The sequence below is a fragment of the Chironomus tepperi genome, unplaced genomic scaffold, assembly GCF_022539635.2.
Source record: "Chironomus tepperi strain 1889 unplaced genomic scaffold, CSIRO-AGI_Ctep_v1 contig_58, whole genome shotgun sequence".
NCBI classification, from domain to species: domain Eukaryota; kingdom Metazoa; phylum Arthropoda; class Insecta; order Diptera; family Chironomidae; genus Chironomus; species Chironomus tepperi.
In genome coordinates, this window is record NW_027226180.1 from 1,868,741 (window position 1) to 1,893,382 (window position 24,642).

A 24,642-nucleotide genomic window follows, 5' to 3' on the forward strand; every position below is an offset into this window, starting at 1 on the left:
ATTTAAAATTTTAAAAATTTAAAAAATTGCAAAAATTTAAAAAATTGCAAAAATTCAATTTCAATTTTTAAGTTTTAAAATTGTTGAAAATTTAAGTTTAAAAATTATTTAAATTTAAAAAAAATGAAAATTGAATTTAAAATTTTAAAAAATTTGAAATTTATAAATAAAGGCAATAATAAGAAATTTAGACAGAATGCTCATAAAAATTAGAAAGATTATATAAAAAAGAATAAAATTTTGCATAGCATTTAGGGTGCAATAAAATATCATTTTTTATGAACCAGTGACAAATATATCGAGTGAGATTTATAGACTTTAAAAATGAAATTTTAAAATGCCATTTCTTCCTTAATGAATCAAATTGAATAAATATATTTTAGAAAATTAGTTGTATTAGTTGTAATGCTGGGCAGTTCACTTGTTATGGAACGATCGTTGAGAGGTGAGGGGTGGGGGTCAGGGAGAGGGGATCATGAAAGTTGCTTCCATGGAGATTTTGTTACGGAGAAGAGGGAGGAGGGTCAGATTTGAGTGATAATAAGTGAACGGTCCTAAGATTGATTTTTAAAAATTTAAATTTAGTTGAAAAAATTTAGAGCCCAATGTCGACTTAATTATATTGTAGTAAAAAAAAGTCAAGTAGCATACGACTATAAACTGGCTAAATTGATAAGAATTCATCAACTTTGAGCTCTAAAAAGAATCAAATTTAAAGACATTAAAAATTTTTTTTACAATTTGTTCATATTAATATTTTTATAAAAAATAAAGTTGTAAATATTATTGAAAAATTAAAACTTGATTTTATTTTATTTTATTCATTCATTCCATCGTCAAACCGGCATAACTCTGACTAAGCGCGAAGTTCGGTTTAAATCCGGTATCATGTTAGAATCACGTTGACATCATGTTGGGTTTTTTGATTGATAAAGCAACACAACTTTTCAGGGTTGTCGTGATAGAAATGATGGCTCTTCAAGTTCCGAATGAAAAAACATCAACATTACTACCCAGGAAGGCATACGACATAAAAAGTTCAAACCATCTGACCCCTGGTCAGAATTCTAATTAGACTGAAAAGTTCCTGGATTAATTGTGTAAATAAGGATGCTAAATTTTTAAATATCCCGAATTGGTAGACGTTGTCGAAATATAAAGCTGTCTACAAACGTTATGCGATAATGAACCTACCGTACACCTCACCCAAGGAAGTAAGCGTTTCGTCAGACTCATGCAAATAACGTGATCATGTGGACATCAAAATGGCAAATCAGTGTCCCAATCGTCCCATTTAAGCCTCTATTTTGCCCCATTTTGTCTACAAAAATTCTTTGATTTTCGTCAATTCATCTCATCCGAGATAAGTCATAACAAACAAAAATGACCTGAATAAATTTGCAACATTTAAATTACGGACATTAAAAAAATGTGTAAAAAAACAAAGATAACCTTGAACACAGATAGAGATAATGTCTCAATACAACTAAAGCTGTCTGCAAAGGAACCAGAAGTAAAAGTAAAAAAATTGTGCAATTTTTGAGAATCTACGGAAAAGATTAAGTCATGATGTGGTACTGATTAGGATGGTTTGGAGATTAGTCATCAAGTAGCAAAATTTCAGTCCCTAGTTCCCCATACCCCTAAAATATGACGTAACAAGTGAATGGCTCCTTAAATGTCCATCAATAAATCACCTAAAATTGAGCTTAAAAATGTCATTTTTTTTCAATGTTTTTAAAATCAAATTTGACTGCAATTTAAATGCCTCCACATGATAGTATTGGTAAAATGTCAAGCACATGTCTAGGTAAAACTTGATATCACCCACACATCCTCAATGTCAAATACTCTCCCCAACACAGCCGTAAAATCCGCTCTATTTTGATATTTTTGTTGTATATTTCATTTAAAAACAAAAAAAATTCCAATTTTCATATTCAGTTCTCATTTGTCGATGAATTTGTCACGATCAGCACTTATTATTGTGATCCGGTTTTTTGGGTTTTTTGGTTTATGTTAAGAATAATAAAAATCGACATAAATTCCACTTAATTGGAATATTCTTATAAGACTGATTTAAAATAGACATAAAATATTGTGATTAAGAATTAAATTTGATGTGATAAGAAAATATGAAATTATTATTGTAAATTGATGGAGAACTTCCACGCTGGATGATGTTTTTGATGTTAGTAATTAAGAAAATATTTATTCAAATTTTGACTAAAATATTGAAGTTATTTAGTTTTATGATTCAAAATAAAATAATACTTGCTCATGAGATTCAAACGAATTTCCAACTTCCAGGTGGAAATTTACGTGAAATTCTGAGAATGTTTCTAAATGATTCTTACTTACTTTAAATGCTGACAGATAATTTGTAAAGCTCAATGCCATCAGTATGCCAATAAAGTTGCCTCTTTTGCTTATCAACACATGCCAATTCCCAATTCTGACAATAATTTCCTTCCATGAACTTCTTATCTTGGGTTTATGACTCAATACAGATTAAAATAGGCAGGAGGGCTTTCTGAAGTCTTTGTATCGATAGGATCTCAAGATTGAACTGCAAAGTCATAGTTTTGGCATCGGGAACTCTCATTTGGCAGGTTTCATTTGTCATTTGCTTCTGGAAGGGATAAGCGAGTGTTAGGATCCTTGAAGCTTTACACAAACCCTTCTACTTTGATCTCTAGTGTTTCCGCTTTGACAAAATTTACTAATTCTTCATTAATTGAATTATATCCTTCAAAATCTCATTTACCGCCCTTTCTCGAAGCTTCCGAAATTCATAAAAATAATTGCCAGGTAGCATGAGATTCATCATGCTGTTGTTGTTTACTAATTTACTGAGATTATCTGAATGTTTTTATTACTTTGTCAGGTACTAATTACTTCACAATACTATAATCTCATATATTTAAGTGTTGTTCATAAAATTTCATCATTTTGAGATTAAACATTGAGCAGACAGAAGTGGAAACACATAAATATTGCTTTATATTTTAAAATTTGCAGAATTTAACATCTTGAAGCTAAAAAGAGACACAAAATGTCATTCAATCCTGAAAATTACTTCCTTAAGAGAATGGGCAACTGCAATTTTAAGATCCACTACAAGAACTTCACGTTTGTGAAACCGGAGACAATGTTTGGTAAGTCAAAATTCTTTACTTATTTATTTTGACGACTGTCAGTGGTTTGGAACTGTTTAAATGACCAAAAATTGTTTTAAATGTGCTTAAATGAGGCTCTGTCAAGAGTAGGCGTACTCAGGAGTAAGAGGGCTTCAAAACCCCAATATATCCTTCTCCACAACCCTCTGGCTACGCCCTTAGCTCTCTTGATGGCCAATTTACAATACATAGTACAATTCTGCTAAACTTACTAGAGCAGTTCCCCACCAAACTTGAATAAATCAATCAAAATCATTCATTAACTTTACAATTTCTCTCAACAGGTCGTGGAAAAGATTGTGACTTCATACTCAAAAACATGAGATGCTCACTCAACCACTGCAAAATCACATTTGAGAATGGAAAGATGTTTATTGAAGATTTCGTAAGTAACAGTAAGGACTGCTCACTTATTACGTAACACTCTTGGAAGTCCCCTCGCTTAAGCTGCAAAGACTCATCCGCTCTTACGATGGCTCAAAAATCGAGTTACGTAACAAGTGAACAACCCCTAAGTATTCCCAAAATATTCAAAAAATCTAATTTCTTATCAATTCTTTTAGTCATCAGCCGGAACATTTGTGAACAACGAGAAAATCATCCGCAAAAAAATTGAACTTTTTGATGGCGCAATAGTCGGGATGGGAGCGGATCCAAATCGATCAGACCATGTGGACAAGACAAACTTTTACATTTATAAAGTACAAAAAGTAGAGGCACCTATAAGTCTAGATTCTAGTGACGAAGATGAGGCTGAACAGGCTGATCAAATTCCAATATCCAATACCAAAGCTAAAATTGACGAAAATGAAAATTTGGAAATGCCAAATTTTGAAAATGTTAATGAAATTATTGCAAATATTCCGATGGAAAGTTTACAAGGATTTAAATCAATTGCCAAGGATTCAGACAATGATGTAATCCTATGTGACTCAGATGACACAGTTTGCCTTGAAAATGATGAGAATTTAGAGGATCTGACTCGAAAAATAGACGAGCATTTGACAGCACATGAAAAAAATAAAACTGTGGATGCAAGTTCGACATCAAATCAAGTTGACGGTCAAGTTCCAGTCGCATCTGTGACGACAGTTCCAATCAAAATGGAAAATGATACAAGTTCCTCAAATCAAAGGATTTTGAGTCTATGTCAGAAGTTCAATAGACTGGAAAAATCAAAGAATACAGATGCAGGTCCTTCAATGACTGTTCCAGCTAGAGTTCCATCGCCAGTTGATATACAATCTGAATGGATTAGTTCTGCATTTACTTCAAATTCTGGAATTCCAAATGACATTTTAGGGAAGAATTTAGATATGAATGCAGCTGATTCAGCAAGTTTACAACCTGAAAAGTCAGCATCAACTCTTCAGTCATCAGAAGTCGAAAGTCCTCCTCCAGAGCCTCCAATTTTCACTCCTGGGCCTTCAAGCTTTCAGCTATTTCCTATGAATTTAGATGAAGGAACTGGTTTAAGACCATCAGGGTTAGATCTTGTTGGAGAGGCACAAACTCAAGCTGAGACTCAAAATTCTACAAAGAAATCGTCGAATCTTCCACAAAATTCATCAAATACTCCTCAAAAATTGTCAATTCAAACCCAAAGTTCATCAAGTCTTCCACAAGTTTCGTCAATTCCTTCTCAAAATCCATCAATTTCTTCACAAACCCCTTCAACACCTGCAAGACGATTTTCAAATTTAGCCCTAAGAAAGAAAGTCTTGCAACCAGCTTCCAGTTTCACTGCCCCAACTCAAATACCCTTAAACTCCTCACCAATCTCATCAACATCAAACTTAAGTTCACCAACATTATCGACAGTTTCATCTGAAAATCTACCAATTATCTCAAAATCCACTTCATCAGCACTTCCAACTTCCGACGAACAATTGAAAAATGCAACACCAGATGAGATAAAGTCAAAGGTCAATTTCCTCCGACATTATGGCATGCAAACCAAAAAATTGATTGACATACCGGAAAATCCGATGAGTTTAACAAGTGATCTATTGGATGAGGTTGAGAATCCAAAGGAAGCACCGGCAATAATGTGGAAGCAAGGTGTTGCGATGATCAAAACGGTAAAAAAGCCAAGAAAAAAGCGAGGACGTCCAAAGAAATCTGAAGAAGCCAAAAATGACAGCAAAAATCAAAATTCACCACCAAAACCCGTCGCAGTCAGGAATTTTGCTGCAAAGTCTACTAAATCCAGTAGAATAATTCCTACTGCTGACTCCAACTCATCAAGTGACTACAAAAGTGCACAGTCGGGTGATTCTGAGGCTGAAAATTACGAACAAAAGTCGAAAAGGAGGAAATTAAGTTCAGATGCTGATGAGTCATCGGAACCAAAGTCTGAAAATCAAAAGATATGGGATACGATGTGTGGCTCAGCATCGATGAAGCCTGATCAAAAGTTAGAGCAAATTTCGTCCAAAAATCATCAAAATTTAGACATTAAAGCAGCTAGTAAACCAAGAATACTTCATAAGTTCCCAGATTCCGATGATTCTGACAAGGATAAGAATAAGGAACCAAAAGCAGCCCCTAAGCAAGTCGCATCAAAACCCAGAAAAATTCAGAAACGACGTGAATCCATAATCAACATGAACACACCAAATGTCCAAAAATATCTGTCGAAAATTCCAAAAGAGCAACTTGCACGCTATCTAGACATGCGAAGGAGACCGTCATTAAATGCAGCACGTGTTGGATCATCAGACAATCAACCTCAATCACCAAAATCACCAAGCACATCCAAAAGTGGACCAAATGACAAGCAAAAGTTCCCAGAATCACCAAAGACATCAACTTTCAATGACAAGTTCAAATACCAAGGATTAGTGGACAATAGTCCAAAATCAGCCACACCAACGACACCAAAGATTCCAATGAAAAAGCGACGACAATCAGTTTTTCAAGAACAAGCTCAATTAATACCTGAAAATTTGACACCTAATGAGAGATCCAATGCAATGAGACGTTGGAACCAGAATACGACAAAGTTGATTGACATTCCAATTGAGGATCCAAATAGAAAGAGACGTGGACGGCCACGGTTGAATGAGGATGGGAAGATTAAGATGCTGGTTGAGAAGAGTAAAGCAGAGAGGAGAGGAAGTGAAAATTAGGTTTTAATGAGCAGCATAGAACAAAGACTTGAAATTATGACAATTTTTGATCTATTTGATCGAATTTTTGAGAATTTTTGGAAATTTGACATATTTTTATATAAAATGTAACTCAGATCTTGACAAAATGGGGAAAGAGGATGAGGGTTGGGATTGTTGTCCCGGAAACCATCTATCTCTTCCTCACGACTACGCCACTATTTGGTCTGACTTCAATTATTTATTATCAAATAATTTTCAATTTATTTTTATAAAAAGACAATAAAATATAATAAATTCCAAAAAAATTGTGTTCATTGATTCCTTATTTAGCAAATTACAGCATAAACAGATAAGCTTTGGTCCTTCCGAATCCACAAAGTCCGAACTCCAGTGGAATCATATAACATGCGACTTGACTTCGACTTCTGCCTCCAATCCCAAGTCCTTCCAACTCTGGTCAACTTAGGACTGAGTCCATGTTGAATCAGACTACGTCAAATTGTTAAAAATTGTAGTGAAATTGACTCCAAGTTAGTATAACATCATGTCAAGTCCTATCACAGCTTCAGATCCGAAATTCAGCATGTATCAATGCTAAAAATCTATCCAACTTCATTGTCCGTTACACAAAATATTCAAAAATCCCAATAACAAAAACAGAATCGCAGCAACATATGATTTTCGCATCATAAACAATTCCATTCGCATCACTCAACAACCTTTGCATCCTCAAATTATTTTACTGACATTCCATCCCCTCGCCATACTCAATAATCTCTCATTCGTCAAGTTTCTCTCACACAAATCAGTCGTCAACAAAAACAGAAGGAACTGAAAAAAAAGAAAGAAAAAAATTTGTGAAAAATTTCTTATTTGCCGGGCGTAAAAAATCAAGTTTTAAGACAATTGTCCAAAAATGTCACAAGATGAGACATCACAAAGCTTTACAGACTTTAAACAAACAATCACTCAAGTACCCGGATACGGTTTAAAGTTTAAATTTAATCATAAATTTCCCGATAAAGAAAATTTTTCGCAAAATTTGAAGCCATCATGGAAGCAAATTTGGAATTTAGTTCCGATGATGTTTCGATATGTTCCTTACTATTGGCGTAATTCTAAAGGTGGAAATCCTGTTTTAATGGATTATTTTAGTATGAGGAATCATGATGGAATTTATGGATGTCCAATTGGAGGTATTGGTGGCGGTAAGTGAACAATTATTCAATGTCATTTATGACCTTCCGTGCTGTCCTTGAAATTCTTTTTTTTTTTCCATTAATTCTTTTTATCTAATCAAACTTTTTTTCTCTTTTTTTTTGTTGATACAGGCACAATTGGACGCGGATTTGCGGGAGAATTTTGTCGATATCAATTAAAGCCGGGTCTTTATGAGTGGAATGTCGTTCATGCGAATCAATTTATTGTTAATATTCGTGATGAAAATGATAAAACAATCTTTCAAAGTTTATTGTCGACTTACAGGTGAGTGAACGAACTTAGTGGAACCCCATACTTAACCTCTATGCCCTGTCTACCCTGTCCCTCCTCTCCCCCAACACCTCCAAAATGCGTCCCTAATCTGGATAGTTAGGCTAAATCCATGGAATCTTAGGTTCCGGCACTTATTTGAATATTGTACAATTTTGGCAATTTTATGATGACTATTTGAGACTTGGGGGTAGTCAGGGAAGGAGTAGTTGAGGGTCAACCAATTTCTATTCCCAAACAGCACATCATGTTCACTATAACACTGTATTTGGTCGCGTTATTGACGATAATAAGAGAAATTGTCTTGACGGTACCTTGACAGCTGCTTTTGATCTATTTTATGACAAACCGTCTAGTTAGCCGCATTGTGCTGCTTGGGATTGCTTCAATTTCCTAAAAACTTAACTAACTTCCTCTAAAAAATTCCCAAAACTTCCAAATTCTGAACATTATTCCCCTATATAAACAAAAATGACCTTGAACAGTCCATACAAGATTTGTGAGAAACATTGACATTCTGTTTATCCAGTTTCTGTCAACATGTTGTCAATTCTATAATAACTTAATGTTAACATCATTATTTTAAAAAATTATAAATTATCATAAAATTGTTCTGTTCTTATCTCATTGACATCTCATTGACAATGACGATGAACTTGAACCTTTTGGAATTTTATAATGAGCTATGAATATGAAGATAATTATTTTTTAAAGTCCAATTATTATTTTAAATCGACAAAGTTTAAATTTGATTGTAATTTTGTTGAAATTAGGGAATGTTCGGAAATTACGTAACGGTTAGGGGTGAAAGGGGACAGGGGGTGCGGTTGCAGTTACACACTGACATGATAATCTAACTGCACGTAATTGACGAATGTTCTCTGGCTATGAAAGTCGTGTTTAATAGGTTCCTGTGAAGACATTGGTACCAAGGGGTGATATCAAAGGAGTAAGGAGGGGTTCCCGGTAAACCACTTCATGTATGCTTCAAGAATGAGCTTTTCAAGGTCTTGAGTGTACTGACCGAAGTCAATCTTTTGTTTACACGTTCAATTTCTACGCTCGAACGCTTGTTTCTACATAATTAACACTTCGCTGTCTGTACAGATTACTGTAATCAATGCCTTCTTCAGTTCTTATCTGAAGCTGACTCTATCGCTGACTATAACACAGGTGGCTGCGACACAAAAAGCTCCAAAAACTTTAATCCCATTTTAATTCAAATTTAAAGAGATCTGTTTTAGTCTTGTTACAGCTAGAATATTTATTCAAACATTTTAAACTCAAACCTATTGAAAAGTTGAGCAATTTATCATACATGGGGCTGAAATAATATCACGCAAGTGTTTTAACGACGACTTTTTATTAAAAAAGACACTTGGAATAACAACAAAAGGAAATTGTTGCATGTTTTAGTATGAATACACCTGTGTAAAGTCAGCAGGTGATTTTTAAAAACTGGGGCAGACCTATCGGGTCTGGAACTGACTTTCTTCTTGAGATAGGTCAAGACTCCATTGGGAAAGGCTCTTCAACTGTCTTGAGATTGCTCGAGATTTCAAAGAATTCCTTGTTCCGAGGTTTGGGTCTGGACCTTAGCTTCAGTCTCTTACATACTTACTTACTTCGCTAGTCGTATAGATCAATTAGGATCTATGACATACCATAGGAGTCGCCTGAAGCTGGCTCTATCGCTGGCTTGCACTTGTCAATTTCGGTTTCAGTATCGGTCTCAAGAATTCGTCGAATCCGAGACTTCGGGTAGCCCCACTTGATCACCGTGACTACTTAGAGCATATCCTATACAAACACACCTCCCCCATCACCCCAAAATGCTTGTGAAGCATGCCGTCGCTACATTACACTCAATAATTCCAAGTTCAAAATTTAATATTTTTATCTCAAAAATAACTGCCAACTAGACTCAAGTGCCACTAATTACATGTTCATGTACAAAATTTCTTTTTCCTTTTTCTCGTGATTTTCAAAAATATTCACGTGTTTGCTCGCTACTTTGTCCCCATTCCAATCTAAAATTCCTCACATTGCTTAGCAACTATGTAATTGACTTGACTTGATAGGAACTGAAATTTTGAATATTTTCTATATTTCCAGCCGACCAAAGAACGTCCTCTCATCATGGGAAAACAAACTAGATCCATCAAAATGTGATTATACAGCTCTCTATCCACGTTCATGGTCTGAATATGACTTGAGTGTATATGGTATTAAACTTATATGCCGACAAATATCCCCAATAATACCACATAATTATAAAGACTCGTCACTTCCATGCGCAATATTTGTCTGGCAAATTGAAAATGTCTGCGAACATGAACGTAAAGTCTCAATAACATTTACATGGAAGAATGGTGTGGGAAATAAGAAGCAGGACTTGGCTGGATGCCCGAAAGCTGAGACATTTGATTCAGACGATGTTAAAGGTGCAACAATTACACAAAATATTGTGGATATGCCTTGCAGCTATCATATTGGTGTTTATAAGGCAAGCGATGAGGACATGAAAGTTGCAACAGCTGCAAAAATTGATCCAAATGGCAACGGAAGTGGATTGTGGACTGATTTGATGGAAAATGGACTTCCGACAAATAAAAGTGATGACAAGAGTGTCAAGGACGGCAAGGACGTGTGCATTGCTGTATGTGGACAAAAAACATTGAAACCAAAGACATCAGATGAAATTGAATTTGGACTTGTATGGGATATGCCAAAGGTTCGATTCCCAAAAGGAAAGAGATGGTTTACAAGATTTTATACAAAATATTTTGGAAGTGATGGAAAGTCTGGTGAAAAGATTATGGATTATGCATTTAAGAATTATTCAAAATGGGAGCAGTTGATGGTTGATGAGTGGCAGAGGCCGATATTGGAGGATGAGTGAGTAATGAGTTGGTTAGCTTGGGCTAGTCGGGGTTATTGGTGACTATACATAGTCAATCTTTGGTACCCAGGGTACGGTACGGTTATATATACACTTGTACCTTTCCCTGTCGTCAGCCCTAGGACATGTTGATCATGATACAGTCATCAGAACCTCTCCTAGCTGACCATGAACTCCATGACTAAATGCTCAACCACTAACCCCAAATTTCATCCACAGAAACCTTCCCGATTGGTATAAAGGCGCAATTTTCAATGAGCTTTACTACATTGCTGACGGTGGCACCTTGTGGGCAGTCGTTGATGAAGAGAATCAACTTTCTGCCGATGATCCTAGGTAAATCCTATTTAATATTCTAGCTGAATCAATCAATAACCAATTTGCAATTCACAGACATGCATACGGAATTTTCGGCTACCTAGAAGGACACGAATACCGAATGTACAACACATATGATGTTCATTTTTACGCTAGTCACAGTTTAATTAGCTTATTTCCAAATTTACAAGTAAGTAATATGATCCGACATCTATTGATTTATAGACTTAATCGATCAGACTCTAAACCGGCGTGGCTATGACTTGGATCATCGCATTGATAAGCTTGACCTTGACTTGTGCTGATGTTGAAAATTGTCCTAATTTTGTCCATTCCAGGTTAGCATTCAATATGATATTAAGGACACAATAACACGTGAAATTACCGACACAAGAAAGCATCTTTATGACGGAAAAATATGTCCACGTAAAATTAAAGACACCGTAGTACATGACATCGGTGATCCAGGTGAGTGTAATGCAAACTTCCAGGTGGCAATTGGATTGTTTTGTTATTTTCTATTGCAAATCTTGAGAGATTTTGCCATTTAGTAAAGTTGTTGACTTGGTTTTCCACCTGGAGTCGACTCCTAGATCTATCCGGGGTATCCTATTCGGTGCTACCCACGCAGGTGTGTCTATCCTAGGGTATCCCACCTACTCTATCATGATTGCTCTAAGGTTCTTAATTCCATCCTAGCTTAGGTACAATATGAGCTAGAACAAAGGTAGAATAGATGGGGTACCCTATGATAGCCTGGTTGTTAATTTAGGATCCGTCCCAGGGGTCAATCGCTCATTCATCACATAGAATATTGTCGATATGCCAAAAATTTACACAATGTTCATTTTGGCAATATGAAAATTAATTCAAATTTTCCTTGTCTATTTCCAGCCGAGGATCCATGGAATCTAATCAATTCCTATCCAATTCATGACGTCAGCGAATGGCGTGACCTTAATTGCAAATTTATACTACAAGTTTATCGCGACTATTATGTGCTTAACGAGTTCGCTCAGCTTAGTGCCGATAATGCCAGCAAATTCAGTTCAATTGAGTTTATTGATAAGGAAAGTCTATCCGACATGTTTATTTTGGATAATCGTAATAAATTGATGGATGACAAGAGTAAGTATGGATTAAGATTTACAGCAACAACAAAAAATCATCAATTTTACCTTAATTTTCAGGCAAAAAGTCAGCATCAATGTACATTAATGAATCAAATGGTAAAGTCTACCTTATGGATGCAATGAAGTACTTAAAGGACATGTATCAGGTGTCCAAAACAGTCATGGATAAGACAATTGAATTTGATCTTGACAATGACGGTATAATTGAGAATAATAACAGTCCAGATCAGACATATGACACGTGGGTGATGTCAGGTCCGAGCATTTATTGTGGTGGATTGTACTTAGCTAGTCTACATGTCATGTCCGTTATGGCAAGCATTCTCGATCAACCAAATGACAGCATTCGATACCGTGAGATTCTCGAAAAAGGCAAAAAGTCAATTGAAGAGAAATTATGGAATGGAAGTTACTACAATTTTGATACAAGTGGAACTAAGAACATCATGTCTGATCAGCTGTGTGGACACTGGTACTTGAGAAGTTGTGGATTTGATCATGAAATATTCCCTAAAGAGAATGTCCGGACGACTTTAAAGACGATTTTTGACAATAATGTGATGAAGGTTGAGGATGGAAAGGTTGGAGCTGTTAATGGATTTTCACCGGAATTGGGTGGACCTGATACAGCTAATATGGTGAGTATTTTGGGGTTCTGGTGGAGGATATGGGGTATTTTGAGGGGTTAAGATGCATTTAATGGTCAAATGGTTTGAAAATTGTCAATTTAGAAACTGAACACGATTTGATGCCGGAATGCTGAATTTTGGGTACCAAGGGTATATCCAGTATGAGGTAGGGGTTTGGGGTAACCCCACTCATGTGATTAGACCAAATTCTGGAATATTCTATTGCTTTTTTATAGAAAAATCCCAAAATTTCCTCTGATTGTTGCTTATTATGTCAGCAACATCACACCCTGACCCCATCTCCTAATTACCCCTCTGAGTGGTACCCCACTAATCATCTTGGTATCCGACTTCCTCAGTACTCCTCCCCTCAATCTATAAACCCCAAAAATTCACAATTATTCCTTCTTTTCACAGCAATCCGAAGAGATCTGGGTCGGAGTCGTCTATGCACTAGCATCAACCATGATCTACGAAGACATGACAGAGGAGGCAATGAAGACAGCGGGTGGATTATACGAGATGATGGCCCAAAGAGCTGGACTTCAGTTTGAGACACCAGAAGCAATGTACGTAAAGTCAACATACAGATCAATTGGATATATGAGACCGTTGTCAATTTGGTCGATACAGAGTGCATATGAAAGGATGAAAAAGTATAAAAATTAAGGAATAAGATGCATAAGATTCATAAGATATACAATTATAATCATTCAATCCTGACATTTCCTAATGTACCTTTATCGCCTTTTTAAAGATGTTCATAATATATAAAAATAATTGAATAGTAACTTCCGTTTTGAAGTTTAGAAGAATTTTGACGAAAAAAGAAGCTTTCAAAATGAAAAAATTGCAAAATCTGTCGTCATTTCTGCTTTGATTTACATCTGGCTTGGCTTTTTATGAGATTTTTCTAAGAAAATCTTTGCATTTAATTTATTTTAATTATTTATAACTATATTTATGTTGTAATGCAGTTGTTGGAACCTGTGTCATTCGGCACGACAGTGAAAAGTGCCACGAACCGTATGTCCTATAAGGTTTTGGTCGAGGCTTACCATCAAGGTGTGTAGGTGCACATAGGTTGCTAATGATTGTTCTAATGTGAATCTAATGTTACAAGAGAATAAAAAAAGCTTTTTATTTGACTTCGTCTTTTGGGGATGTCCCTAAGGTTGTGGGTTGTTCTTGAGGATCTTGGGGTATCTTGAGATTTTGGGGATCTTGAGGCTTATCTTAAGATCTTGATCTTGGTTAAGAAGATTTTAATGGGTCTTGGTTTTTCGATTTCAAACCCCAACACCCTCATTCCCCAAGATAAAATCAAAGATTAAACAAAACCAAATCTATCTATTTTTGAATATGAATGAGCTTTAAGCTTCAACAGGATTTTTAATAAAGCTTTAAAATTTATTGACTTAAAAAAAGCTTTTTAACAAAAAACAAATAACATGAGCTTCTAAACTTTAAGAATAATTCCATTAAAAAACATATTTAGTTAGCCACTAATTTTGGACTAATTTTTATTAATATTATAAATTGAAAAAAAAGTGTTCATTAGAGAGATCAAAAATAAATAAAACCAAAGGTTGGACAGTATTGGGTCATTTGGACAAAGCAAAGGGGGTTAAGGGGTAGGATGAAGGAGAGAGGAGGGATGAGGAAGGATAAGGAAGGATGAGTAAGGGATTGGATCAAGGAAATGGGGACGATAGTGAGGAATAGGGAGGAATAGAGCAAATGGATGAGTACATGGATAATATTGAGGTATGAGGTGTATGGATGAGGTGAAGGGATGGGGTTAAGGAATATGGTGAAGGGATATGGTGAAGGTATAGGTGAAGATAGGCAAGGGAGTGGGTAATGATGTCAAATCATCCACAGCCTCCCTCAAACCAATTATTAACAATTGAGTGACCTTAATTGTTGAAATATAATTACTAAAATTGTGAAAACTATGATCAAAAGTTTTAAAAGTCCTAAAATTACACAAAAATTTCCAATTAACAAAATAATAAGTTCAATTAACATAAATTTATGCATTTTTTTATATTTCACATTTCTCTTCAACTTGACTTAATACTTATAATTTAAAATTTATAACAAGACACAAAAACTGATTTTGACATTGAACTTAAAATGTAATAATAAAGGAAAAATATTAAGTCGGAAGACAAAACAAAACAAGAAAGTAAAAAGCAAGAACCAATAAAATTATTTATTTATCGAGGCTAAAGCTTTAGCTTAATTAGTGTTTAAAAAATATTATGGCCGTTTGTTTTATTTCACTTTTAACTTCTTTTTCAGGTTTTTACAATTTTTTCGATTTTTTCAAATTTTTCAATTTTTTCAATTTTTTCAATTTTTCAATTTTTTCAATTTTTTCAATTTTTCAATTTTTTCAAATTTTTCAATTTTTTTTCAGTTTTTTCAATTTTTCAAATTTTTTAAATTTTTTTAATTTTTAAATTTTTTAAATTTTTCCAATTTTCTTAAACTTTTAAAATATTTAAACCGCTATTTTAAAGCTGTCATTTTAATTACTTTACAAAAAACTTGTGTTTAGACATTTAAAACATCCATAAATTAAAGTCAACCATATGTCTACTTAATTTTATAAGAAATAGAAATCGTGAATCACGAAAATATTTTATTTGTATAATCGTGAATAATAGACAGGCATCTCAATTGTTTAAATAGTCCTGGAAGGTGTAAAAGCATAGTTCAGTCTTAATAAGAAGCTTCACAAAGTGCTAAGAAAAGCTTTATTTAAATAATTATTTAAAATGTTAACAAAATTGGTTTTTATTTGTTTAACTTTTGTGATAGCTGTGAATAGTGGTGGAGATGACATGGGTAAGGATACATAAAAATTTAAAATTTGAAAAAATTTAAAAACTTTTAAAAAAATTTGAAATTTATAAAGAAAATAAAAAAATTAAAATTTTAAAAAAATTAAAAAATTTGAAAATTTAAAAAAAAATGAAATTTAAAAATTCAAAATTCAAATTTTAATCATTTTATTCTTCAAATAACAGACAGCCCAACAACTCCACGTGTAAGTGTCACATCACCAGCAAGTGTCACAATATGCTCCCTCCCACTAGACGTCGGTCATACTTGCGACGGCGGTTCCACACCACCAACAGAACTTTATCATTACAGTACTGTTTTCGAGTTTTGTGAACCATTTGAATATCTCGGCTGTGGCGGAAATGACAATAAATTTGATACCTTTGAGGAATGTGACTTGTACTGCAGTTTTCAAGGAAATCATCGGCCATCAACAAGTCCTTAAGGCATGAATCGGAATGACAATTAAGCTATTATTTGTTGAAAAATAAAACAAAAAATTGTTTGAAAATTTTGAAATTTTTTTTAAATTTGTTTGGTGAAAAATTGGATTTTGAGGTTGAAATGAGGGGACGGTTTGGAAGTTAGGTAGCCATAGAGGTCCTCAATCCTCACTCCTCACCCCCTCTAACCCTACAACCTCATTAGCAAAATTGACCCCAAATCCTTCCCACCATCCAAATAGTGAAGTGTGACCTAACTTCCAAACGCCCCTCAACCTTAATCATAATCAACATCACAGAATCTACCAAAAAATCAAATTTCCATGCCCCAAAAATAAGCAAAATTCCCCAATTTTCAATCAAAAATTTCATAACAACCTCACATCCAATGTCAAACTACTTAAACACTTTGAACAGGAAATGAAACAAAATTTCAAAATTATCTTAATTACTTTCATTTAGATGGTATATAAATGGTGAGCTTAAAATCAATCAAATCAGTTCAGTTTTGTAGTTTGTTGAATTTTCAAAAGCAAAATTGTTGAAAATTGTTAAAAAAATGAAAATTATTGCTGGAATTTTGATTGTTTTTGGAGCTTATTATGCTGTAAGTTGGTTAATTGTTGTTGATTTGAGAGGAATTTAGGATTTTTGAGGCATTGGACAGATGGTTGGACACTTTAGTACTTAGCTTCTGTTCACTGTAGGACACCAGGGGTACTCAAATACACCATTGACTTGCTTTGAGTCTTTAGGTCGAATTAATCCTTAAATGGTCCAATTTGTGGTTTAGAGGGGTCAATCCTATCATTTACGTCCTTCCTCTCTTCTCCCCCCTCTTGCCCCATGTCTTGTCTCCTCTCTAACTCCTCTCTTCCCCCTTTGGGAGCCAATACCCCTCAAAATCCCTAACGAGGTCAAATTCCAACCACAAATCTACCATTTTCCATCCCAAACTCAACTAATACCCTAAAAATCCCTTCAATTTCTCCCCTTACAGAATGCAAAGTTCCTCGAAATGCAACGCATTGAAGTCGACATCGATCCAAAATACATCAAAGTGTCATCACATCTCCAAAAAGTCGACAACTTGAATGTCGTCAATTTAGACCTGGATGTTCTCCAAGATGAAACGGACGTCCAGTACATGGCAACAGTCTTTAAAGAAAATCTCGATCACTATGAATTGGTCTACAAGTCAGAACTAGTCAGCGGATGTACGCATGAGGAAATTAATGATCCAATTTTAAAGTTTATATTCAAGGAAAGTGAAAAGTATGGAAATGTGACACAAGCATGTCCACTTAAGGTTGGACATTATACATTGAGAGGATTTAAAATTGATTCTGAAGATTTGCCACATCAATTGCCATCTGGAAAGTATCGATTTGATTTTTCGGCATTTATTAAGATGAATGGATTCTTGCATGAAATCTATACTGACAAGTATTATTATTTGAGTTAAATTTGGTGATGTGCTTAGTCAGAAATGATAAAGAAATGTTGTAATTTGCATGAAAACATATGTAAAATTATTGAAAATTTTGAAGCAAATAAAGTAAAAAATGATAAGTCATATCAAGTTTTTGATTAATTTTATAAATTTTCACAGTGTAATGAGTTTAGTTCCAAAAATTAGACTCAATCTCATTTAAAGGATCATCAAATTACCACTTTGTAACCAATTGAATAGACAATTTTAAGCACAAACAATCAAACAACCCATAAACAATCATGATCGTGATCAGTTAATTGTATAGTTGTTCATCGACCATTCGATCAAAATACAAATATTAGAATATCACTTTCAATAGACCTTGGTTTAAGTATATCACGACAACACTCGAAAAGCACGAGTCGATTAATCGATTCGAAATCCGTGACTTTGACATAATTCTGGATTGCTTACGGATTATTTCCGGATTGCTTCCGGATTTAAATTGAACCCGCCGCATAGTTAAAGACACATTGACTTGAGACCGAACTTTTGATCAATTAATCAATTTGTGCTGTTTGTAGCATACAAATTCTTTCATTCTAATGTAGGTTCTACTCTTTGGCACTCTAACTCTTGCTTTTCGATCCATTTTGTCTTCTGGATAGCTGTAATGTTGCATCTGTAGTATCAAAGCTATAGCACTCAAATCAGTTTCCATTAAGCCTTGTTCATCATTGTTACTTTCAGTTCGGCAGCTTCCTTGGTTCTCTTAGCTAGCATTTAAGGATGTCGTCTTGCTAGGGCATCGCACCCTGTATTAAGCAGAGCCTATTTTGACTCGTCCTCAAAATGTGGCTTGAATTGACGGTCTTGTCAATGGTATGGTTGGTACATGGTGCAGTTAGGCTACAGGTAACTTAATCTACATATGAGACCCAACTAGGATGAGAGCTAATCAGCAATAATAATATATATCCTTTAATTATTGAATGAAGTAAATCCTAATTAACAATCCTGCTCAAATTTTAGAACTCATCATCAATCAGCGAATCTAAAGTTCCAAACCCAAATATCCTCAACAAAATAAAATTCAAATAATTTACGTCCTGTACTCTTTATATTAATAGTTTATTGATAAAATATATAATAATATATGGATACATTGTCCAAATTTCTCAGAAAACATTTGTCCACACATCTTATGGAACAATCTTGAAATAAGTTTCACTAGATGCGACATGTCTCATGTTTCCACCCTCAACAACAGAAGCGTTGACATCAACACGAAATTCACCAGCTGGTAAAGGCATTGGGAAGTCTTGTTCTAATACGCGGAAGTCATGGAGGTAGTAGTAGTGATTTGCGTGGACTGGACATGCCTGGATGGAATTTGGATGTTTAGAATGGATGTTTAGGGTTGTTCAGAGCTTGAAGTTGGCTCGGATTATGTGAGGAATGTCGAGTCAGTCTACTCGAATTTGTTCAATGTCCTAGTCGACTTCAAACTCTGAAATTGTTCCTTACCTTAGTAATGTTTCCAAATTTGACTATTTCATCATGAATAAATTTGATCAAAGGATCTTCATGCTCATGAATTTTACAGACATGGATTGGTTCCGGCTTAACAAAGGGATTGAATACTCCGTCGACTTTTGAGTAGACAGCAGCTTCAATCTAAAGGGAAAATGTTGAAAAATTGTCAATGTTCAGAAGGGTTATGACTTAGTAGGGTTGGAAATGGGATTCGGGATCATTGGATCAGGCACCAGATTTTGAGAATTCTGGATCATGTCCCTGAATAGCACAAATTGATAAGAAATTCGGCTTCAGGCTGGTATGACTCTGACTTGGTCCTGAATTCGGCATCATGCCACAGTCACACCGACCTGACATCACATTTTGGATGGATTAACCGACTAGTGCCATTCCGGGGATGACCAATCCTGGATATCTGACAATTTCCGAATACTAACCACAATGTCATCAGCAGCCTTTAATGTATGTGCATCAACGGTCATATAAGTTTGATCCTTAACGCTGTACTTCACATCAGAATAGGTTTTGTCAATTTGCATCTCCCATTTTTCAATCAAAAGCTTAGCACTTGCCTGAGAATTTGGAATAAAATTTAGAATTCTTCAAGTTTTCAGGAACTAAAATTTGGTTGCAAAAAACTGCATCAGTTCCCAAAACTTTCTTACCACAGTAACGAAAAACAACAATACAAAGACCTTCATTGTGGTCTTTTTGAATATCCAAATAGTAATCAACACTCCATTTACAATGTCCATAAGCTTTATATACAAAAATTCATCATCAACTTCCGCAGCATATTCAAAAACCAAGCAATTTTACAGATAATCATCAAAAAGTTTCTATTTTTAAAAATGCAGGATGTGACTGAAAATTTGATTTGAAAGCTATGATAAATTTAATATTGAAAAATTGGGGGAAAAACTAATTAGTGACTGTAAATAATTGTTCAATGTCGTTGGTGGGTCAAATGACGGCAAAGTGTACTTTAACTAATGCTGACGATAGGCTGATGATAGGCAAAGTGTCTACTAAGATGAGTCAGCTGGTTTTTAGATGCATAGTCATTAAGATCAAGGTTATTGAAGGGAACGTTTAGGAATTTTGTAACGCTTGGAAGATATTTTGGAGTTAAATTTGGTTATGGGGTACACATTTAGACTTATGAAATTGATACTAAGTGACATGATGGATGAATTGGGGTGATAGGAGAGAAAGGAAGCCTAAATAAGCTGGTATAAACATTGAATTATTTCTGATCGTCACCTCAATAATATCAAAAATAGAAAAAAACATGCAGAATTGGAGAAATGATTCCAGATTTCTCCCTTAGTAGACAATGAGCATCCTCTCCAGACCTTAGCAAGCTGAGCATAAAGTAGTTCAGTCCACTCGGGATTTGAACCAGAAAATCGTCATTCCATTAGCAAGCTACTAGAGTCAACAATTTGTGACGTCAACTAATGACATCATCTGGTTTTCAGCGTCAAATGCAATCTGCAGACAACTATCATTGACATTGGTACTTCATAGGGACGTATTCAGGAGGGAGGAGTGGTCATTGGGTGTCAGACGTCCCTAGTACTTCACAAATCCATTAAATAAATCCAATAAATCATCTGAAAATTCTAAGAATTGGACTTGATGCAATATTCTTAAGTATGAAGGAAGTGGTGGAGCTGTTGGACATATGGATGGGAATAAGGGATCAAATACTCAAAATTAATTCCTTTTTATAAATTTGCCTTTTATTATTTAACTACATTGGATTAAAATATTCACAATATTCTTGCTCGTTTGTCCTTTTTTTATTAAATTTCAGCGCTGATCATCATGGAACGTCGTCAAAAATAACCTTAAAAATGTGTGATTTTTTTCCTCAATTTCTCTATTTGCGTGCAGAATTAAGCCATCAATTAATTATTTTATGAGCCCATATATATTAGACAATTCGCGGGTAGTTCCTTAATATTTTTTAGAAAAATCTTGATTTTCTTTCCTTTGGATAGTCAATTTCAGTCATGATGCGGACACTAACAATTGTATTTGGTACATTATCAACCATGCGAATGATACGAACGATGGACATGAAGCTTCCAAGTGGAATAAATGGTGGCAGGATGTCTTCGTTGAGGATGAAGTCTTTCATGTAGTAGAGTCCACGTTTGATTGGACATGCCTGGATTGGGGGAATTGGGAAATTAGTTGAATTTAGTCAGTTTTGGTGCTAAGACTGCAAATCAGAGTTGGCAGGACTTTTGGAGTCCGGACTCCAGTAGAAGCACCTCCACATTGGAGTCCTGCCAACTATGCTGCAAATAAGTCAAATTGCAAGCTTGACAATTGGGTAAATTATCCTAAATTGCCAAATTTACAATCAGACGTCCAGTAAACTACTCGCAAGTCACAAAACCCCAAACACTTACCATAGGGAAGTTACTAGACTTCAACAGCTCCTTAACAATGAGTCTCAAAATTGGATGAGACTTGACACGAGCCAAAATGTTGCATGAATTGATGGATGCATTGACTAAATGCTTGTAAATTCCTTCGCTGTCTTTCTCATATGTTGAAAATTGAGCCTGTTGGGATTAAGGAAATGGAAATGATGATGACAAGTCCTGAACTTCAAGTCCATCAATATACTCACATAAATGTCATCCTCAATATTCTCCAAGAGCTCACCACGGACATTAATGACAGTCTGGTCATTCTTACGTTTCATGCTGATGTCAACATTGACGATGCTTTCATCAAACTCCAAGTCATGGTGCTCAAAGTTGATTTTGTAGCCACCCTAATGTGATAAAGTAATGAAATTAATTAAATCAAGGTCATTAATTAAGGAAGCGATCACTTATTTCGGTTAAGATGCCCCCATCCCCCCTAATAAGTCAACAGCCCCTAAGCAATTCCCATCATTCAGCCTCACCCATGAAAATGCCGATCCAACCAATGACAACACAAAGAACAAAGTCGCAAGTTTCATTTTTAAATAATTTTCACATCTGAATTTTGAAAATGTAAAAGTCTCTGATTTTATAGCTTTTGAATCTTCACATTTTTTATATTTTGGTAATGACTTTTGACCTTAATCGATTTTTAATTGTGACATTTTTTTGTTAATTTTTATAATTTATTTTAGAGGTCATGAATAAGGTTAAAATTTAATTATTTTATTTTTGAATTATTTGGAATTTTTTTTTTGAATTTTTGTTTTAATTTGTCGGAAATTAAAAATTTTTAAAATTTTTTAAAATTTTTTTAATTAGCAAAAAAAAATTTTTTTTTAAATGATTAAAAATTATTTAGAAAAATTTGCAAAAATTAAACAAAATTAGCCAAAAATACGAGAATTTTTAAAAATTTCAAGCATGAAACTATAGCTTATAACAGTGATGGGCAACCTGTGTGCCGCGGTACACTAGTTTAATGCCAAGAATTGTTAGAAATTCGAAGAACCGAACTCCGTGTGCGATTTCAGTCGAAGGTTGTCACTAAGGCAGGGACGTAGCTTGTACCTTCAATACTAACCCTCCTCCCTCTCTCTCTGGCCACGCTCCTGCACTAAGGTATTGCTCACTCCTGACTTATACTTAGTTAATGAAAGCATGCTCCGATTACTTACTTATTTCGATTACCGTACAGATCAACTTTGATTCATTGCCTCCCTCATTGATGTGGAGCCTAGGTTCCTACAAAACGCCATCCATCTGGATTTATTGCTGGCCTTATCATAAAGTTTGTACTGAAAATTATCCGTATTTGCCACCCCTGGCTTACAAAGTTCACGTAATTTTGGGATGTTGTAACAAATCAAATCTAATTAGATTCAAAATTGGCATCAAAACAGCCTTAATTTTGATAAAACGCAATAGCTAAATTACCCCAAAATAATTTAGTCCCTAACTCCATACACACATAATTTAAATAATTTTTTTTAATAACCAATAAGCAAAATGACAAAACAATTTTTAAAAAAAGAAATAAAAGCACTGCCAATATCGCCATCACTAGTCATTAACAAAATGATGATTGTCAATGCTGTAAGCTTAATTTTAGTAATAACAAGCAAGTTAGCTGTCGTTCTGGGATCCCTGTCACTAGATTCAGCCAACATCAATGTCCTCGACAGTTCCTTCGGTAACTGCGCAGTAAAAATTCTGCAAACAAAACCGAAGTCAATTGATCTTGATGTTCATGTCTTTAGTGATGCTAAGGATGTTTTGGTGAGGAATTTTGAGCTTAAATTGAAAATTTAATTGATTTTGGAACTTCCACAGCTCCAATTCGGCGCATTCTCATTTATCGACGGCAAATACAACGAAGTTATTGAAACTGAAAAAGTCTCAATTTGTGAACTTCCAAAGTCTGAAAATCCGCTGGTTCAATTCATATACAAAGAAATGAAAAAAGTCGGGAATTTAACAGCTGCGTGTCCAGTCGTTAAGGGTCATTACTATATTCATGGCTTGACGGTTTACGAGTCTGACGTTCCAATGCCATTGCCATCTGGAAAATTTAAATTAGAAGTTAACGGAACGGCTATTAAAAATGACAATAATGCAGTTCCATTGTTTGAGTTGGATATAACTTTCACTGAAAGTAATGACTGATTTGAGAAGTTTGGATGGGGTTCAGGGGACAGAATGGAACTTTTGCAAATCTTTAAAGAATAAAAACAGAATTTATCTATTAAAAAAATATTGAAATTTTACTTCTGGTTTGTTTTAACCCATTATTTATGAAGAAAACGCTTCAAAATGAGGCAACGCTTCAAAATGAGTCAACGCTTCAAAATGAGTCAACGCTTCAAAATGAGGCAACGCTTCAAAATGAGTCAACGCTTCAAAATGAGTCAACGCTTCAAAATGAGGCAACGCTTCAAAATGAGGCAACGCTTCAAAATGAGGCAACGCTTCAAAATGAGGCAACGCTTCAAAATGAGTCAACGCTCTAAAAATGAAGTAACGCTTCAAAAATGAAGTAACGCTTCAAAATGAGGTGACGCTTCAAAATGAGTCAACGATCCAAAATGAAGTAACGCTCCAAAAATGAAGTAACGCTCCAAAAATGAAGTAACGCTCCAAAAATGAAGTAACGCTCCAAAAATGAGGCAACGCTTCAAAAATGAAGTAACGCTCCAAAAATGAGGCAACGCTTCAAAATGAGGCAACGCTTCAAAATGAGTCAACGCTCCAAAATGAAGTAACGCTCCAAAAATGAAGTAACGCTTCAAAATGAGGTGACGCTTCAAAATGAGTCAACGATCCAAAATGAGGTGACGCTTCAAAATAAGTCAACGCTTCAAAATGAGGTGACGCTTCAAAATGAGTCAACGATCCAAAATGAAGTAACGCTCCAAAAATGAAGTAACGCTCCAAAAATGAAGAAACGCTCCAAAAATGAAGTAACGCTCCAAAAATGAAGTAACGCTTCAAAAATGAAGTAACGCTCCAAAAATGAGGCAACGCTTCAAAATGAGGCAACGCTTCGAAATGAGGCAACGCTTCAAAATGAGGCAACGCTTCAAAATGAGGCAACGCTTCAAAATGAGGCAACGCTTCAAAATGAGGCAACGCTCTAAAAATGAAGTAACGCTTCAAAAAT

At 34.9% G+C, this 24,642-nt stretch overlaps 6 protein-coding genes across 6 annotated transcripts; 4 read left to right on the top strand and 2 right to left on the bottom strand.

Annotated features, from left to right (window-relative positions):
* The first annotated feature begins 1,963 nt into the window (after positions 1 to 1,963).
* On the top strand, positions 1,964 to 6,591 carry LOC139100231 (uncharacterized protein DDB_G0284459-like). The gene is made up of 4 exons (XM_070652841.1): positions 1,964 to 2,191; positions 3,022 to 3,158; positions 3,464 to 3,564; positions 3,743 to 6,591. Exons 2-4 carry the CDS (start codon positions 3,056 to 3,058, stop codon positions 6,308 to 6,310), a joined length of 2,772 nt encoding a protein of 923 aa, XP_070508942.1. The 5' UTR covers positions 1,964 to 2,191; positions 3,022 to 3,055; the 3' UTR covers positions 6,311 to 6,591.
* A 486-nt stretch (positions 6,592 to 7,077) lies between these two features.
* LOC139100234 (non-lysosomal glucosylceramidase) lies at positions 7,078 to 13,979 on the top strand. The gene is made up of 9 exons (XM_070652843.1): positions 7,078 to 7,500; positions 7,624 to 7,777; positions 9,899 to 10,681; positions 10,905 to 11,021; positions 11,079 to 11,193; positions 11,342 to 11,471; positions 11,898 to 12,131; positions 12,194 to 12,774; positions 13,183 to 13,979. The coding sequence occupies exons 1-9, from the start codon at positions 7,209 to 7,211 to the stop codon at positions 13,432 to 13,434; spliced, it is 2,658 nt and encodes an 885-aa protein (XP_070508944.1). The 5' UTR covers positions 7,078 to 7,208; the 3' UTR covers positions 13,435 to 13,979.
* A 2,587-nt stretch (positions 13,980 to 16,566) lies between these two features.
* On the top strand, positions 16,567 to 17,637 carry LOC139100286 (uncharacterized). The gene is made up of 2 exons (XM_070652914.1): positions 16,567 to 16,668; positions 17,062 to 17,637. The coding sequence occupies exons 1-2, from the start codon at positions 16,621 to 16,623 to the stop codon at positions 17,524 to 17,526; spliced, it is 513 nt and encodes a 170-aa protein (XP_070509015.1). The 5' UTR covers positions 16,567 to 16,620; the 3' UTR covers positions 17,527 to 17,637.
* Positions 17,638 to 18,597: 960 nt separating this feature from the next.
* Positions 18,598 to 19,793, bottom strand: LOC139100285 (uncharacterized). Its single transcript, XM_070652913.1, has 4 exons — positions 19,701 to 19,793; positions 19,473 to 19,607; positions 19,024 to 19,173; positions 18,598 to 18,878 (listed from the first exon to the last, which is right to left on the bottom strand). The coding sequence occupies exons 1-4, from the start codon at positions 19,788 to 19,790 to the stop codon at positions 18,699 to 18,701; spliced, it is 555 nt and encodes a 184-aa protein (XP_070509014.1). The 5' UTR covers positions 19,791 to 19,793; the 3' UTR covers positions 18,598 to 18,698.
* A 965-nt stretch (positions 19,794 to 20,758) lies between these two features.
* Positions 20,759 to 22,047, bottom strand: LOC139100284 (uncharacterized). Its single transcript, XM_070652912.1, has 4 exons — positions 21,965 to 22,047; positions 21,683 to 21,829; positions 21,459 to 21,614; positions 20,759 to 21,211 (listed from the first exon to the last, which is right to left on the bottom strand). Exons 1-4 carry the CDS (start codon positions 22,019 to 22,021, stop codon positions 21,008 to 21,010), a joined length of 564 nt encoding a protein of 187 aa, XP_070509013.1. The 5' UTR covers positions 22,022 to 22,047; the 3' UTR covers positions 20,759 to 21,007.
* Positions 22,048 to 23,060: 1,013 nt separating this feature from the next.
* On the top strand, positions 23,061 to 23,648 carry LOC139100407 (uncharacterized). The gene is made up of 2 exons (XM_070653022.1): positions 23,061 to 23,261; positions 23,316 to 23,648. Exons 1-2 carry the CDS (start codon positions 23,061 to 23,063, stop codon positions 23,646 to 23,648), a joined length of 534 nt encoding a protein of 177 aa, XP_070509123.1.
* The last annotated feature ends 994 nt before the right edge of the window (positions 23,649 to 24,642 follow it).

Bases quoted from the DNA above. Each gene is read 5' to 3' on its own strand.
- LOC139100231 (XM_070652841.1), top strand. From the start codon at position 3,056: ATGTCATTCAATCCTGAAAATTACTTCCTTAAGAGAATGGGCAACTGC. The intron at 3,159-3,463 runs GTAAGTCAAAAT...TTCTCTCAACAG, and splicing joins GAAACCGGAGACAATGTTTG to GTCGTGGAAAAGATTGTGAC. The intron at 3,565-3,742 runs GTAAGTAACAGT...CAATTCTTTTAG, and splicing joins AGATGTTTATTGAAGATTTC to TCATCAGCCGGAACATTTGT.
- LOC139100234 (XM_070652843.1), top strand. From the start codon at position 7,209: ATGTCACAAGATGAGACATCACAAAGCTTTACAGACTTTAAACAAACA. The intron at 11,022-11,078 runs GTAAATCCTATT...TGCAATTCACAG, and splicing joins CTTTCTGCCGATGATCCTAG to ACATGCATACGGAATTTTCG. The intron at 11,194-11,341 runs GTAAGTAATATG...TGTCCATTCCAG, and splicing joins GCTTATTTCCAAATTTACAA to GTTAGCATTCAATATGATAT.
- LOC139100286 (XM_070652914.1), top strand. From the start codon at position 16,621: ATGAAAATTATTGCTGGAATTTTGATTGTTTTTGGAGCTTATTATGCT. The intron at 16,669-17,061 runs GTAAGTTGGTTA...CTCCCCTTACAG, and splicing joins TTTTTGGAGCTTATTATGCT to AATGCAAAGTTCCTCGAAAT.
- LOC139100285 (XM_070652913.1), bottom strand. From the start codon at position 19,790: ATGGACATTGTAAATGGAGTGTTGATTACTATTTGGATATTCAAAAAG. The intron at 19,608-19,700 runs GTAAGAAAGTTT...CCAAATTCTCAG, and splicing joins TGTTGTTTTTCGTTACTGTG to GCAAGTGCTAAGCTTTTGAT. The intron at 18,879-19,023 runs GTAAGGAACAAT...AATTCCATCCAG, and splicing joins AATTTGGAAACATTACTAAG to GCATGTCCAGTCCACGCAAA.
- LOC139100284 (XM_070652912.1), bottom strand. From the start codon at position 22,021: ATGAAACTTGCGACTTTGTTCTTTGTGTTGTCATTGGTTGGATCGGCA. The intron at 21,615-21,682 runs GTGAGTATATTG...TAATCCCAACAG, and splicing joins ATATTGAGGATGACATTTAT to GCTCAATTTTCAACATATGA. The intron at 21,212-21,458 runs GTAAGTGTTTGG...CCCCCAATCCAG, and splicing joins AGTCTAGTAACTTCCCTATG to GCATGTCCAATCAAACGTGG.
- LOC139100407 (XM_070653022.1), top strand. From the start codon at position 23,061: ATGATGATTGTCAATGCTGTAAGCTTAATTTTAGTAATAACAAGCAAG. The intron at 23,262-23,315 runs GTGAGGAATTTT...GAACTTCCACAG, and splicing joins GTGATGCTAAGGATGTTTTG to CTCCAATTCGGCGCATTCTC.